This window comes from Labeo rohita, chromosome 24, assembly GCF_022985175.1.
Source record: "Labeo rohita strain BAU-BD-2019 chromosome 24, IGBB_LRoh.1.0, whole genome shotgun sequence".
Taxonomy (NCBI): domain Eukaryota; kingdom Metazoa; phylum Chordata; class Actinopteri; order Cypriniformes; family Cyprinidae; genus Labeo; species Labeo rohita.
The window spans coordinates 29,920,533-29,937,592 of record NC_066892.1 but is presented as its reverse complement, the minus strand read 5'-3'; the positions used below and the strand labels follow the sequence as shown (position 1 = coordinate 29,937,592).

At 39.8% G+C, this 17,060-nt stretch overlaps 1 protein-coding gene across 3 annotated transcripts in view; it reads left to right on the top strand.

The window, feature by feature from the left end:
- Window positions 1-213: 213 nt before the first annotated feature.
- col15a1a (collagen, type XV, alpha 1a) overlaps window positions 214-17,060 on the top strand; it is a 69,953-nt gene continuing 53,106 nt past the window's right edge. The window contains exons 1-2 of one of the 3 annotated variants that reach the window (XM_051098203.1): window positions 214-732; window positions 816-892. In XM_051098203.1, coding sequence (XP_050954160.1) covers window positions 704-732; window positions 816-892 — 106 coding nt within the window. In that variant the 5' untranslated portion in view covers window positions 214-703. The remainder of the gene's footprint in view (window positions 733-815; window positions 893-17,060) is intronic. The other 2 variants (XM_051098204.1, XM_051098206.1) reach the window with 2 other exon arrangements.

Sequence of the window (17,060 nt, the reverse complement as noted above, 5' to 3'; positions counted from 1 at the left end):
TTTGCTCATGTGATAATTGTATGTGTGATAACTAACCCCAGTCTCTACAAAATTAAGAGAAAAGGTATTTCAACACATTTTTGGAGTTCAGATGTAAGTGGGTCGTGTTCATGTGATGAAGTACAGCTGTGGTTCCTCTGCTGGGACACAGAATGAACTTAAGAACTTACATGTACTAAAGAAGAAAATAATCAGAAAAAAAAAACCTCATAGTGAGTTCTGAGAAAAGCTCTTGCAACATTTATTTGCAGATGAAACTTAATATTTTATTAACCCATGCAATGACATCCATGCTCTTTTGTGTGTTTTTGGGACTGCTGCACTTTGTATCTTAATGCATCAATCAACTGTACATTATTCAACTTTTGCAGCTCAACCTGCCTTGACAGACTTCATATATAACTGCATTCATAGTTACAGAATCATGCACAATCCAGGCAAAGTCATCTAATGTGAGGAGAGGGAGTAGATGATCAGATGAGCGGTGGTGTTTGTTAGGTGAGGGGTTTTGCATCTGAATGTGGAGGGTTGAGGAGGTGGGAGCTTTCCTCCAGCTCGGAGTCGTATTTCAGTGTTTGAGCGAGTCTGGACGAACTGAGACTGCCTTTGTTCACGTGGAGCTGCTGGATCCCGGTGGGTGTGCAGGAGGAGAAGAGTCTCTCTGACGGAGCGAGCGAGCGCTGCACCTTCTCCAGCGAGCGACATGGAGCGACACTGCGATTCGCCGCTCAGGTGACCGAACTTCTGACCTGCGCTTCCATATTTCATTCATTTTCTTCTGAGAAACATCTCGCATCATCTTTATTTCTCATCAGCAGAGTCTGGTGCTGGAGTTTCATTGCTGTGTGCATCATCTGTTCTTCTGGGTCTGCCGTCCAGCACTTTGAGTCAGGTATGACACTTACATGTTTAGAGAACCAGACGCGTGCGTGTGCTGTACACCTTCATACAATCTGCAGAAAACACTTAGAGGTGGGGTGCTCTACTAGTAAACGACTCGTTCTTTTGAGTCAGTTCGCAGCTGAATCGGTCCGAGTGGTTTTCGAGTCAACTCCCTGATTCTTTTAACCAAGAATCGACTCGTGCGTGGCGTCAGGGCGTTGTTTTGGTCGTGTGATTTTGCATGTATATGAGGATTAATGACAGAATTTGGAGTGAACCTTGAAAAGTGACTGATGGAGCGGAAAGTAAGTGATTCACAACAGAAATGTTGCACACGAGCGCACTGGAGATGTGTTTGTGAGCTGATTCTATGACAGGTTTGTCCTATCAACTAAACGGAGTTGATTTTAATAAACAACAGCATTTTATTACACTCAATAACACTGAATTTTAGTAGCCTGTTGTAAAAGCTAATTACAGAAATAATTTTTAAATAATTGTACGTATGGACATATGAGCATGACTGCAACAGGTGTTCGTTTATAAAACATATATCAAAATAAACGTAATTGAAAAAGAAACTCGAAATGTGATTTCATGTGGCTATATTTAGAGCGTGTGAACTTGATGTCATAATCACCAGATGACAGAATTACATCATGACGTTAAATAATGGCTGAATATGTTTTGAACCGATTCTTAAAAATGAACTTCAACTGAATCGATTCGCATGAATCAGAATTCCAAAGCTGCAGTAACAAAAATGCAACCGGTTCCATTCCTGTGCTAATCTGTTTTACAAACCACCAAACTATTTTAACTTTTTTTTCCCAATGTTTCAGTGGAATGTTTCTGTTAGCTTTAATCTAATCTAAATTGAAGATTCATACCAAGTTTGCAGAGCCACTAAGGGGATGAAAAAATGGTAGAAAAAAAATAGATAGGACAAACAATTGTACTTTAATGCTTTCAAAAGTTTTGCTTTCTCTAGCAAAAAAACAAACGAACAAAAAAACAACACACACATATATATAGCCTAGATATAGATATAGCTATAGATATGTACATATATAGGTGAGGTGATACTGAGCCGCTGGGAGACTGAAGTAATTAATGAGTCAGGTTGAGGTCAGACGGCCGTGATGATGATGATGATGATGATGATGATGATGATGTGTGTTCTGGCTCGGTTTTGTCTCTGATGTGGTTTGTGCTGAGACTGCAGAATTCAATGAACTTTTGCTGCAACTTGATTTATGTCCATACTTGATATTTTTATATAGTTTTTCCCTGGTAGTTTTTAAGGCACAATGAAAGTCACGTTCCATCACTGTATGCAGGTGAGGTTCATAGATTCGTGAGGGAGCTCAAGGTCACAGAAGGTGGAGGTAGAGGGATAAACCCCGATTCTTTACCTCAATTACCCTCATAATGACAGATAGTTGGCACAGTTACTCCGTTCGGTCAAAACTGCCGTTATGTCAAGCGGCGGAGCTCGAATAATCTTCCCTAAGGATGACATCATGTCCACAAAAGCTGTATTGTGTTCCATCTGTAAAATAACGCAGAGCTGTTCACGCTCGGTCCAAACGGGACGCGTGCCAGAGGATCGCATTCTTGACCTCGGTTTATGTTAATGATGAACTTAATATGTTTTGAGGAATGACTTGCTGTTATTACAGGGCTTTAATAACACTGCAGTGTCTCTGCTTAGAAATCAGCTGATTCTTGACACAGGAGAAAAGCTTCTGAAGGTGAACTTAAAGGGGGAGTTCATCCACAAATGCAAATTAAAGTCAGTTGGGTCTTCTGTTGTTTTGCACTCCATTGACTTTCATTGCATGGACAGAAATCATAAATGAGGGTGGAAAAATGATAAGAGCAGTTTCATTTTTAGGTGAACTATTCCTTTAAGTTTGATGAAGGAGTGTGTTATTTGAGATTACTGTTTCTAGAGCTTTTGTGATTCGAATTTCACCAGAGCTCCTGTAATATATGATGATAGATGATCGCGTAGAGCTCGGCCAGCACAACTCTGGCCAGACGACTGATTTGGGACAAATATTTCCAGCCCCAGCTGTAAACACAAAGGAAATAGAGCTGTTTCCACAGAAACCGGCCTTCTGAATGTATTGTAAGTGAGCAGCTGCTTTTGTAATTCTCATGTTTGTTTGATGCACAAACAGTCTTCACATCTTAAACACGGTTTGGTCTTTATTGCTCAAAGTCTCTTGCTGCATCCACATAGTTTGGCATTGGCTGTTCAGTTGATCTTGTAGTTTAAGGCTATGATTTTTCTGTGTAAAGTGGTAGTTAAATTCAAACACGTTTTTCACCTAGTTGAGGACGTTACATTTCACTGACCCAATGTTCGCCTGGCTCAGTGCACAAAAGACACAATCTGAATCTCGGTGAGTTTTAGCAGCGTTCTCCAGGGCTTTGATTTCCTGTAGTTCTGGTTCCTCTGTTCTTGTTTAGTTTGTATTACAGTTACTTTTCTCCTTACCTTCAGAAGGGCTCCTAATGTGGACGCTGACAGCTCGTATTAACCACAGGAACGGAGGCCGACCTAATGAAATGTAGCCTACTGTTGAAGAATTGTCTTCACACTTTTAAAAGATTGACCCACATGACGACTCTCGGAAAACAAATTTGAGATTGTGAGACTCATGCCAGGACAAAGCCAGGTCCAGGACCTGATGGAAGACCTCCAGAAAGCAGGAGGAGACTGTTGTCATAGGGAATGAGATGTTCAGTAGAGCTCCGGACTTTGGAGTTTTTATAATGTCCCGTGCGATTCCCGGGTTGTTTAACCCCGTTGTCCTGATCAGATGTTTTATACATCATTGCTTCGTAATAATTGCTGTATATTTGACTACGTGACCCTACAGCATTTTCCAAGTGCATAAATAGTACTTCCTTGTAGTAGCTTAAAAAAATAATCTGACTGGTCAGGCTCCACTGTGTCTGCGCTTTCTCTTTCATGTATCACAAACAGAACAGATACAGGACAACACTGTGTCAGGTTAGCATGAATATTGACAGGACACCTCCGATTGATGCCTTCTGTTTGGTACAGACTTCTTGTTTGGCTGTGTTATAGCAACCAAATGCATGTGGCACATGAATCAGATGTGTGTGTGTGTGTGTGTTGCATAATGCAGTTGTTGCTGTGCAGGAATGTATTATGACATACTCCAGCATTAGCACACTCAACACAGCGATATTAAAACATTTGGATTGACAGTGTGAGAAGATTTTTCTTCCTCCGCTGTGACACGTCTGCCTCCAATTTCTGGAAAATATTAGGCGACGGATAAAACTCCATCAAAGGAAATGTGCGAGAGTGTCCAAACAAGAATGGTAAAAAGACGTCTCATCCTTTCCCTGACTGGCCGGGAGAACAGGAGGCTGATTGTGAGAGATGCTAATTGTGTTTTGGAGGAAACAGTGGCATGTTCTGCTGGTTTGGCCACAGAGTTAGTTTTTTCTCAATGTGAAGGGTCTTCTGATGTTAATGCCTGTTGAATTCTAATGTGAGAGTCAATGAAAACAGCACTTAATGTGTTTTTGTTACGTATTAGGTTTGCAAGCTGCTTGTTGGAACATATTGGCTCTGTACAAACATTAAACTATCATGCTTTTATTTTGGAAAACTTTTGGAAGACTTCAGAGATTCCATAAAGTGTCTCTTAAACAGCCACACTTCACTGTGAGAGTGCTTATAAATGTTCTTCAGTTATTCATGCCATACATTATGGCACCTTAATATAATAGAACCGTCACTGTCTGAATGTTTCAGGAGTGATTTTTGCTTGTAGAAGGTTTCCACTCTTCTAAACAATTAAAATCCATGCATACAGAGCAGGATGACCATATTTAGCTGCGTTATGCACGTGGCCGCCGTGTCTTACAGGCCAAGAAGTCAAATGAGGCTTGTTTATCTTCTGTCACTGTGCAATCGGAATAGCAGCCGAGCAATCCAAGCGATCCGTCTTAAGAGGCCTGTGCCATCTCCAGTATGCTTCGTATCAACACACACACCGCTGTTACCGCTCTCTACCCATTCCTGGGTCAGACTGTCTGCTATGAGCTCTTCCTGCCGTATACATCACAGTGAAGATATAGCAGAAGCACTTCATAACACGAGTATATATTATATACAGTACCATCCTCTCTGTTCCCATACAGATTACATTTAAGCTCTCATATTTCCAAAGATCATAAAAAGGTCTTTAAAAGAGCTTTTAGAGGCTGATGGAGTGTTTGCACTCATAGCTACCTATCCTTTTCCTATGATGTCATCACAACAGGAATGTTCAAACAGAAAAACACAGGAGTATTTTTGCCATCGGGATAGGGAAGTCTGACTGGAGCGAAGGCATAACACGAATGAAATGTCCATGAGACACAAACCAAACAGGAAAGCATGACTGGATGCTTCCATGGCTTTAATAGAAAAACACATTCCCACTGTAGCTAATTGTTTGCATTTGACATACTGGGACATTCTGATCTTTGACCTTTGGAAAATATAGATAGGTGAAAACATGTTTTTCTGCTGCTCTTATGGGCTTTATATATAAACACTATATTGGAAGAGTACTTATACTTCTTACGCTACTAAATTGTATTGCTGGTTATTCATAACTAAAGCTGTGACTCAGACATCAAGATGTTTGAGATTGCATTGTGCAGAGATTTTCAGAAATAAACAGTATGACACAATGTGCCAGCCTTTCTAAAATAAGAGCTCTTTTATTGTGACTCATGTTTAACCGACTTGTATCTGAGCTCTACGCATCACGTGTGCAGTGGTGCACCGGGTGCGCTAACGAACATGTTTGCTACATCAGAAAAGACAAACATATGGAGCTGGTTATGTTATACAGATGTCCAAATGTATTAGTTTATCATGCACTCTGATGTGTTTTGAGCTCATAACATAGTATTGTGCCATGAAAAACAAGTGAAGATAAGTATTTTTTAATCAATAATCTGTTACTGTAATCATAGTTTGTGTAAATAGTAGGACTGCAACAATAAATTGATTTGTGGATCGATTCTGAGATCTTCCGAATGCAACGCGTTTCTCTTTGGAATCGATTCTGAGCTTATATTTTAACAGCAGATGGCGCTCTAATCTAGGAAGAAGAGTGCTGAAGAGCGCTTGAGCATTCATCTCAGTATGCTTTTATAATGCCCTTGTAATGCCCTAATAATGAATATTTTAGGTTCAAGTGTGTGTAACGATTTGGAAACAAGCAAAGCACGGCTGTTTCTAAAGCAAGCAGCGCCATCTGCTGTTCAAAACTAAACACAGAATCCAATTGAGATGTGATCCAAATCCAATTCGTGATGTGTTTGGAAAATCTCAGAATCGATGCTGAATCTTTTCTTGATTCGCAGTGCATAGGTTTATTGTCCCAGCCCTAGTAAATAGAGATCAAAGTTGTTTCATGGCCACTAGTCTTCATTTAAGCTGGAATCTGGAATTTCTGTCATGACAACTCTCTGACGGATTGGCATGGTATTGTACAAAACAATGTTATTGTGTCTGGTATTGGTGAAATAGATCTGCTACGCTGCTGCTGCTATAGAAGGGTAAGTACTGAGACTTGCTACTGTTAATACATCCACAGCATGCTGCTGTGAGCATGTAAGAAATACTGCTGCTGCACATATAACATATATGAATAACCCTATATAGCATACATGATGACAGATCACTGTATACAGGTGGAGCTGGGGAAGGCGGAGGGTTTCTGAGGTGCGCTGCAACTGCTTCACTAGATGAATATTTGAATGTTGAGCAGAAAGCTCATTGGCTACCAATACAGGAGAGAACCAATCAGCTGTGCCATGTGGTGATGATGTCATTACGTCAGATTGAGTTAGACATATTGGACTGCGCCATCTAGAGTTTCATTCCAGATCTCTGGATATGCTGTATATGTGTGTTTGGGGAGGTTTTGCAGGGATGTATGTAGATGTACATATTCCAGTGAGCCTGTGTTGAGTTGTTTGCATGATGTGTATGTGTATAATGTGTTATTGTCAGTGAATCAGCGGTGATGTTGGAAAACATGTGGAATTCATGACAGTTGTTGCTTTTTTCATGTAGTTTGGCTGAAATGAGTAAGTGGAAAGTTCTTGTCAGCTCTGGACAATAGAGGACTAGAACAGGGGTGTAAATGTTTTAAACATTGCCAACAAAGACAGGATATGACCTTCCTGTCTTCAGATGTATAGCCATACAGCCTCCAAAACCACACAGATGAAAAAACGCAATAAAAGCTGACATTGCCAGAGCTGTTACGTGACGGAAGTGAAATGAATTACAGGGATTGTTTAATGATAGTGTGAACAGAAGAGTCAATGAGCACTTACTGCTTTTAATTTTCTAAGTAAATGTTTTTGATGGTGAATTTTGAGGGTTTCTAGATGCTGACACAGGCATTCGTGCAGTGAACGTCTTGTGCAAAACAACACAATCTCATGGCAGCTGGTAGTGGCTGTGAACTCGTATGATATCGTTCATGTTTTCATATGATCTCCATACGACACAATGACGATTAGGTTTAACAGTGGGCCTTCGTTGTTACTCAGTATGTTTCTGCATGATTCGCTTCATTTGAAATCATCACCTCATAAAATAGTCAGATTTGTGAGATGGAGTTAATACTAAGCATACTCTCATACTAAACACAGAGAGATGAATTCACTAAACAGCCGCAATTTTTTTAACTGACTTTTGGGTGGTTAAAACATCTTACACATCACATCCAATTTTCAGCAGACACAATTCATTCTTACTGAATTCCCCACAGAACATTCAGATTTAATCGTGGGTGTTTCCTTCAATGGATCACATTTAGAAAATGATTTATTTCTGCTTCTGCTTTATTTGCCTTCTCACTTGAATAAAAAGTAACGTATGTTATAGTCTCTTGTAGCCAGAGCTCATATTCTGACCAAGAACTGGTTGCTTGGACAAGAGAGGACACACTGTTAGACGCTCAGATGAGTTGAGCTGCATCGTTTCTACATCACTGTAATGCACTGCAGTGTTTCTTAACCGGGTAAACCTGCAATCTCGAGCACATCTCACTCCAAACCCAAACATCATTTGAGCTGCTAATCACAGCTTTCCTGCTGTCTTGATTAGGCTGTTAAAAGCTTAATGAAGAAAACCACTGTGGCTTCCTTTGGTATTTAAGATACAGTGAATTTCTGTGTGTGGTGCAGACGTCCGCACCTCACAAAACACGCAGCGGTCAGATGCACGGCTGATTCGGCTCTAATATACACGAGACACAAAGGAAAATCCTGCAAGAGCAGCTTAAAAATCTCATTCTCACATCCTCCATTCATGAGGCACAATGTTTTCCAGCCAACCGTCGTAAAACCTGCGCAGCAGGGATCCGTTCACCTGGTTTTGCTGTGAGTCACAGGCGACGTGTGGTCAACAGATCACCGAATCAAAGTCCAGGCTCTCCTCAGGTGATTGGCTTCGGTCCTGAAGCGATGATTGCTGGGCAGCCTTGGCTTTCAGAACTTCCTCTGTTGTGTCCAACGCCCCAGGAGGAAACGCCTGTCAGTTCATAATTGTCTAGGATTTAATGTGTGGAACAACACATCACCACGCAATGTTAATGACATTGTTTGCGAAGCTTTATTGTGTCCTGAGAGACCAAATCTGCATTTACCCTTGGGGAAGAAAGCTGTTTTATTGCGCTGACGACATGGTGTTTTGACTAAGAACATGATGTGTCGGACATTAATGTGGTGTTTACACTGCCATTCAGACATTTGGGGTTGGTTCTGCTCACCAAAGCTGCATTTATTTGATCAAAAATACAGTGAAAATAGTGAAATATTATTCCAATTTAAAACAGCTGTTTTCTATGTGAATATCTGTTAAACTGTAATTTATTTCTGTGATGCGCAGCTGAATTTTCAGCATCATTACTCCAGTCTTCAGTGTCACATGATCCTTCAGAAATCATTCTAATATGCTGATTTGCTGCTCAACAAACATTTCTGATTATGATCAATGTTGAAAACAGTTGTGCTGCACAATATTTTTCTGGAAATCGTCATACATTTAATTTTTCAGGATTCACAGATGAATAGAATAATCAAAATAGCATTCAAACAGCATTTTTTGAATCTTTTGTAACATTTTAAATGTCTTTGCTGTCGCTTTTTGATCATTTCATGTGTCCTTGATCAATAAAAGTATTCATTTTTAACATTACAGATCATACTGACGGCAGACTTTTGAATGGTTGCGTAACAGTAATGATTTTATTGACAAGCTGCTGTGGTATGAAAGACTTAATGCCAAACCAGAATTCAGCAAAATGAGTTATGATAGAAAAGCACAAGTTTTCCAAACTGAGAGTCAAGAAGGGAAACAAAACAGCAGCATTTGCCCTTAAAATTGGAAAAAGAAAATTTATATTTCACGATTTTTGACTGAAAAATGAAAGCTTGTTTATCGTTGTTATTCCAGCTTCAGAATTGAAAGACAAATCTTGAACTGACTATAATTCCACATCATTCTCAAATCCAGCCCTGTCTGGAGAAGCTCAGAAAGTAGTTGATTTGGAAATCAGCTGTAATGTGTGTAGTCGTGAAGTGCTGTGGGTGGCCCATTGGTCCAAATGATGCATCAGATTGTCCGTTTCAATCCAGCGATTGTAGTTGAAAGCTCTGAACAGCCACTGTCAAAGACAAACCCAGATGGCACGGTGTCTAAAACATGTGGCCTCCTTCTTTTCAAGTTGTTCCCGGCTCATCTGCGCAGGGGAAATTTGCTGATTCAGGTCCGACATGCTGTTGTGGCCCAGTAAAAGTAAAAAAGACACTAGGTCTTTCATAAGCGACACTTCGGGCCTCCGGATGTCGAGACTAGGGACAAATCAAAGAGCGTCCTCACAGGAGTTCCCAGGCTTCTGCTGGAGGAGCTCAGACTGAGAGAAAGAGCAATAAAATCCTGTGTGAGCCTGAGAAAATGAATAGGCAGATCACGCTCGAAATGAGTTCTTTGATTGGTTGAAGCTGTTTGGATGTGCCGTCCGTAATAATCTGTAACGACCTCCAGCGCTGCTGTTTCATGCTCATGCCAAGGCAATTTCCTTTCCTAAATGTGATTTCTGTAGTAAGCTAATATGCTGAATTTTACTGGGCTTGAATGTCTTCATGTGAAAACAGCATATTAAATGCAGGGATTTATTTTTAGTTGAGCTGAGCACAGAAAAAGCATTCCTGAAAGCAGCAGTGTTTACTGTAAGGCGTTTGGCTGATGAAGCCTTCATTAATCACATATCCTCGTCCATCCTTCGTGAGGCTCGTGTTTGTGATGGCAGCTCAGGAGGATTCAGTGCTTTATTCTGGTCAAATTTTCCACTGTTTTTATGGCGTAAGCTAAAACATTGATAAGAAGAGGAATGATCATTTATCATGTCCTTTAGCATCTCTGTATCTTGCTGATTTGTTTCATATCATTAAAATGAATTAGAACTGAGTTTGTCAGGCTCCAAAATGACCAGAAAGCACCATGAAGTGGTTGTGCAGCTCATTGCAGGTTGTTCTGAATTCATATGATGCTTTTACGTGAGGAACAGAACAAAAACAAGCCACTGAACATCTGGATGTGTTTTTGAGATTTCATAAAAGAAGACTGATTTGTGAACAAATCGTTTTTTGAGTCTGATGATCTGTTGATTCTCTTTACAAAACCAGTCTGAGTGATTTGTTCATGAATCAGATTGATCTAGTTCTCCAGTTCAGCTGATTCACTGATTCCTTTGCAGCTGCTGGAGAGGACATTATCATTTAATAATGAACTTTAGAAGACTTGTAATGTAGTGCACAAGTCACATGAGACACTTTATGATACTTACAGTATTATGGTGCTTTCATGTTCTTTTTGAAGCTTGAATGTTTCAGTCCTCATTCACTTACATTATCTTGAAAATAACATGTCTTGAATGCAAGTTATTGTAGAACTGAAGCTAAAATTAAATGGGTGAGTAAATGATGACAGACTTCTCACTTTTGGTAAACTATCCTTGTTTTATAATGTTTTTGTATGTTATTTTAGCAGCTTCAATCAGTGACTGTGCCTCAAAACGTTAGTGTTGCTTTTCAAAGAGTATAAAGACTATTAAAGGACGCAAAGGTAGAAAGCTTAGAGAAAGCTGGAGAGGATCATCTGAGGAACCAGAGAAGATTTACAGCATCACTTCTGTTTGAGATGGTTTTTGTGCTTGCTGTTGTTAGTGAACATTTACTATGAGTATGATTTGAAATCTGGCTAACTTGATGGTTTCACAGGGTTTCAGACGCTTGTTTTGGGGTTTTGGACTGGTAAAGCTGAGAAACCATGTGTCCTGCTATAACTAAAACAGCTGAACTCCAGATTTAACCATCTGAGAGTTGCAAACCAAGTTGTTTTTCCATTTCAAGATGCTCAAACTGTGCAGATCCAGCATTTTTAAACAATGTTGTTTCCTGGAAATCTCAGGGTGCAAAACCAGAAAGCTCCCTCTGTGAAAAGCTAATGAAAAATGTCCTATGAATGTTCCAGTTGTATTTTTCCTGAAGCGTTAGTGCCGTAAAGCCTCATAAGTCATTTATATATATAAGTCATCCAACTGCCACGAAACTGTCAGAATGCTTTCCAGATCATTTGTAGAGCCTCAGGTTTAGTTTATGTGTCTGGATTGTGTGATTCATGCGCGGATGCACGCGTGGAGATCGAACTCAACATCAAACAGCAGCAGGTTTGCCATTAAACGCTGAACATACGGATTCATGAGCCGCCGCTGGCAGCTGAACACTACTGTAGCTCCACGCCTGCAATTAAACCAGCAGGTGTTAATGAGGTCATGAATAATTAGATATATTATCATCAGGTCACACTGTTTGAGCGCTGAATTAGTGAAATGACCCTAAAGCTGGATGTGCACAGAACGGATTGTCGTTTGGTGGAGCAGGTCACGCTTTTACCATTAAAATGTTCCCAGAATCCCGTAAACACGTGCTCACATCCGTCGGTCCACTTACCGTAGCTGTAATGTGGAAACGCATTAAAGTCCAGATGCAGATGGAGCTTGTGAACTTGAGATGTTTGAGACGGATCATCTGTGCTTGAGTCGGTGGACGGAGTGAGAGGAGCACAGGTTCAGTCATATGGAAAATGAGCCTCACAAAAGCTGTTTGTGATTGAGAAGCTCTTGAGTAACACACCCAACTCACTCAGATACTCAATCAAACCTTGCACTTTGACTTATTGCTCCTCAGGGACCCTTCCTAAATGTTTGAATATGCTTGAATATATGTGTGTGTGTGTGTGTGTGAACCTCCCAGAACCAGCAGATGTTTAAGTGGCTCCATTATGGAGTGTTGATGTTCCTCTAAGTGTTCCTCAGTGCTGCAGCTCATTCCTGACATCAGACACAGACCTTCCCATACTGGGAATACAGTATGAAAAATGGATATTTGGAGACCATTTTGAGATGAAGCTTAAACTAAAAGTGTTATTAAACTATTTGTGTTTTTACTAGGGCTGTCAGTCGATTAAAATTTGTAATCTAATTAATTACACAATGTTTCGATTAGTTAATCGAATTAATTGCAAAATAAGTTTGACTGCGAAAATACCCACAAGATTATTTATTCAAAGCTATTTGTGTGTTTAATGAGAAAGTATCAAGTAGAGATTACAAATTGTAGCTTTAGAAAGAAATAGAAAAGTCATTGATAACCAAAACAGCTTTGTTACCAACAGTCTTCAAAATACCTGCTTTCGTGTTTTACAAAAGAAAGGTTTGAAACGACATGAGGGTGAGTAAATCATGAATTTAAATTGTGCCTTTGAATGATTACATAATTGTGGCATCTGTAATTGTAATCACGATTAGAAATGTGATTAACTGTGCAGCCCTACAACCAATGCAAGTGAAAAAGTGATGTATTTTGAGAGACGCGTCTCTGTTACGCAACAGAAACCACAACCCGAAACGTTAAAAAGCTTTTAAAGACCCGCTTGTTGTAGTGGAGATCATGCAAATCATTTGTTTCTTGATGATGGTTTCCTTGAACTGTTGTGTAAGTTTTAAACATGTTGTTTAAATATTATTTGACTCAACGCTGATTTCTGCAGTGGATTGTTATTATAGAGCCATGGTATTATGAATTCATGTTTAATGAGTGTAGTAGTGTTATATGGCGTCTCCCTGCAGATGTGTGTCGTGTTTATTTTGGCTCTGGCGCAGAGAGGATGAGGATCTCCCAGAGCTTCGTGTGGAGTTTTATCATCTGAATCATAATCGCGCAGACATAAGTGTGTCTGGGATGGCGCTCGTCCTCTCCGTGAGGGTTAATGACCCGTTTGTGGTTTGGTAACAGCAGGCAGATTTGTGCGAGAGGACGTGACTGCAGGATTCTTCATGAAGAACCACGCTTCGCCGCCAGATGAAGATTCTCGTCTCATTCGTGACTGACGACGTGAAAACGTAGCGCTTTCCCCTTTGAAAGGAATATATATAGTTTTTATTGTTAGGCTTCTGAGCGTTTTAGGACAGTATTGATGAGTTTATCAGTACTCTGCTTCAGTACTTTTACAAGCATGTCATGGAATGAATTTTCACAAGAGGCAGAAAGTTTCCTGAAAGCTGTCATTCCTACAGTCGTGTTGCGTAAGATCTCAGGCACTTCCCATTTTCCTTCCATTATTCTTTTCAGTTTCTTCCTGTTCCTTTGGAAAGCTTCACACTTGCGCTTAAATGCTTTGGTCTGAAATTTCGGATTTTGTGAACCTGTTCCTTTGCACTTTGTGAGCTCACAGCTGCTTAAACACAGCTGCCGGCCGTAGGGTCACTTTGTTTACCACCAAACACAGCGTTTATACAGCCCAGTCCATGAGATGGGACTCTGTCAGTTTAATGCGGTCTGTCAGTGTTTTATTGATCTGTCTGTATGTGCGCCGAGGGGATCGCAGCACTCTCTGACCTTACATGGCAGAAACTTCAGCTTTCCTCGGATTTTCCATGATTTCTTTGCCAATGTAAATGACAAGTCAGAAATGAACTCGGTTAGTTTTGGCTTTCTGAATCTCTCTGTCCACAACCCTGCATGTACTACTGACCTAGAAGGAAACCGATGCTGTATTTATTTAATAAAAGCGGCTTTATTCACTCATATTATCATTCAGCACTAAATTGGCAGAAATGCATGTATGCCATTTGTTTAATACTTTTAAAATATATTTTATTCCCAAGCATTTACTCATTGCAGTAAAATACAGTAGAAATATTATTACAATGTAAAACAGCAGTTTTCTAAGAGAATATGTGTTAAACTGTAATTTATTTCTGTGATGCGCAGCTGAATTTTCAGTCACATGATCCTTCAGAAATCATTCTAATATGCTGATTTGCTGCTCAACAAACATTTATGATTATTGTCAGTGTTGAAAACAGTTGTGCTAAGACATATTTTGGTGGAAACGTCATACATTTTATTTTTTAGGATTCACAGATGCATAGAAAGTTCATAAGATCAGCATTTATTTGAAATAGAAATCTTTTGTAACATTTCAAATGTCTTCACGGTCACTTTTGATCAGCTGTATGTGTCTTTGATGAATAAAAGTTTTAATTTCTTTTTGAATGTTAATGTAGATGAATAATGCACTGGTGCGGTGGAATGTGGAAAGAGTCTCAGTTCTTTTGGTCTAGAGGTCAGTAACACATCCGAAATTCTCTTTCTAGACAAGGGCACTAGTGTTTTCTGATGGTGAGAGCAGAGACTAGCTGTGTTTGTAGCTGTCAGTGTTGAGTTCAGTGTCAGATGTGACTGAGAGCATGTTCTACTGAAATCTACCGTCACCCGATCTCCTTCCAGACCCCGCAGACACTGAGATGAAAACGCTCATGTTTTTATCTTCTCATATGAGCCCCTGACAGATTAAGTCTGTTCTCTAGTTTCCTCTAAAGGCGACGGCACACAGGTTTGGAGATTGTCGGGTCGGTCCAGGAGTTGCGTGAAGGCTCATGTTACTTTTTAATCCAGGCAGCGGCCGGCCTGTGAAACGCTGGTCTGTAGGATGGAGAAACTGCTTCTGTTCCTGGAGAATTGGATTGAACACAAGAATGTGCTGCTCGAGGAGCGTCCGTCTGCTGCTAACACGTGTGAGAGATCCGGCCCAAAAATACAGGACAAACGTCAAATAGAGAGAGACTCGAGAGAGAGACAGATCTGCTCTTAAAATGAAGCTGTATTCCATAGAAAAAACAATTTTGGCTTCCTCAAAGAAGCTTGTGTGAACCATGAGTGATCAGTTCTTAAAAGACCTTTATTTTTCTTATTGCGAAACATTTTAATAATCTAAAAAAACTTTTTTTGTGATGAAAAGATTCCATGGATGTTTAAGGTTTTTCATGGAATTGTAAATCCTAATAAAGAACGTTTAGTTTTAATTTGTCAAAGAACACGCTCTTAAAAATCAAGGTTCTGTACTGTCACTGATGGTGTTACCCTGTTGCATTTCCAAAAAACATGGCATAACCATAGTCTGTTTAATATTTTGTTGTTGAGGTAGAGGTTATGATGGGTTTGTACAGAATGTAATGAGTGATTTAATGGCTGAACGACACATTCAGTTTATCTGACAATAAAAAAAATGACAGTAAAAAAATACATTGTTACATTGAATAGAAAGTTTAAAGTTCAGAAGGAATTCTGAGACAATGTAACAATGTATTTTTTTTTCTGAAAAATAAAATCACAGTTTCACAAAAAGTTTAACATTGATAATAATCAGAAATGTTTGTTGAGCAGCAAATCAGCATATTAGAATGATTTCTGAAGGATCACGTGACACTGAAGACTGGAGTAATGATGCTGAAAATTCAGCTGCGCATCACAGAAATAAATTACAGTTTAACAGATATTCACATAGAAAACAGCTGTTTGAAATTAGAATAATATTTCACATTTTACTGTGTTTTGTATCAAATAAATGCAGCCTTGGTGAGCAGAAGAGACTTCTTTAAGAAACAGTAAATATGATTGTGACTCCTCACCTGACCGTTTGAGTCTGTCACACGTCTTCTCTCAGATCAGGCTGATATTAGTGCGCTAACGCTGGCTCAGGTATAAACAGATCTTGCTGGAGGGATGAAGGGGTCGTGACAGATCCACATAATGAACAGAGGAGCAGATGTGAGCTAATAGGCCGTTCCTGATCTCTCTCCGTCAGCAGTTCGTCGTGTGCCATCATAAACACGCTCCCTTCGGCTCCACAGAATCTGTAGTATTTGGGTTTCTCCGTGGCTGATATCGGCCCGTTGTCATCTGTGTTTTTGCTTTGTCTCCATACGCAGCCGGCGGCCAATTCATCAGAAACTTGGAGGAAACTCAATCAGACTCAAGAGATGCTTTGTCGTTTTAGCGAAGGGTCAGAACAGTTGAAGTATTGCTAAAAAAGAGGATCTTCAGCCAATACGATCAATCATTATCAGTCGAAATGAACACACAGAATCTCCTGCTTCCTGTATTAAAAAAGACTTTGTTTTATTAAGTCACTGTAATACAGAGATTAATGTTTTATTTAGTCAGGGCACCATGCATATACGTTTATATTGAAGTTTGCATGCTTTTGCAAATGAAACATGAAACAATATTTGGTTTGAATATTTAGACCTGCGTCTATGAAGAAAACAAAGTCAAAGAATTCAACAGCATTTCTGAAAAATCTGCTTTGAGAAGTTAGAAAGCGCAGTAGTTCAGTCCAGTGGGTCGTCGTGTTTCTGGTTTCTCTGATCGCCGTGTGAGTGCTGGCCGACAGCCATCGCTGTGTTGATGTAAAGCTGAATGAGTGAATACTGTACGGCTCCTCGTGTACGTGTAGATCTGTGGAGCAAAGACGTTCATGAATGATCCCAGTTATTAGGGGAGACTTGGACCAGTCGTCACACTTCATATCTCTTTATATCTTTATATCACTATGTCTTGATATCTGTATGTCTTAAAATGCATTAAACATTTCCATCATTAGTGGCCTGCAGTTAACTGCTGCAGTTAATTAAACACAGCTTCTGTGACAACATGCCCCAATAGCAGGACAATGGAATAAAAAATAAAACGGGTAATTGCAACTTTTT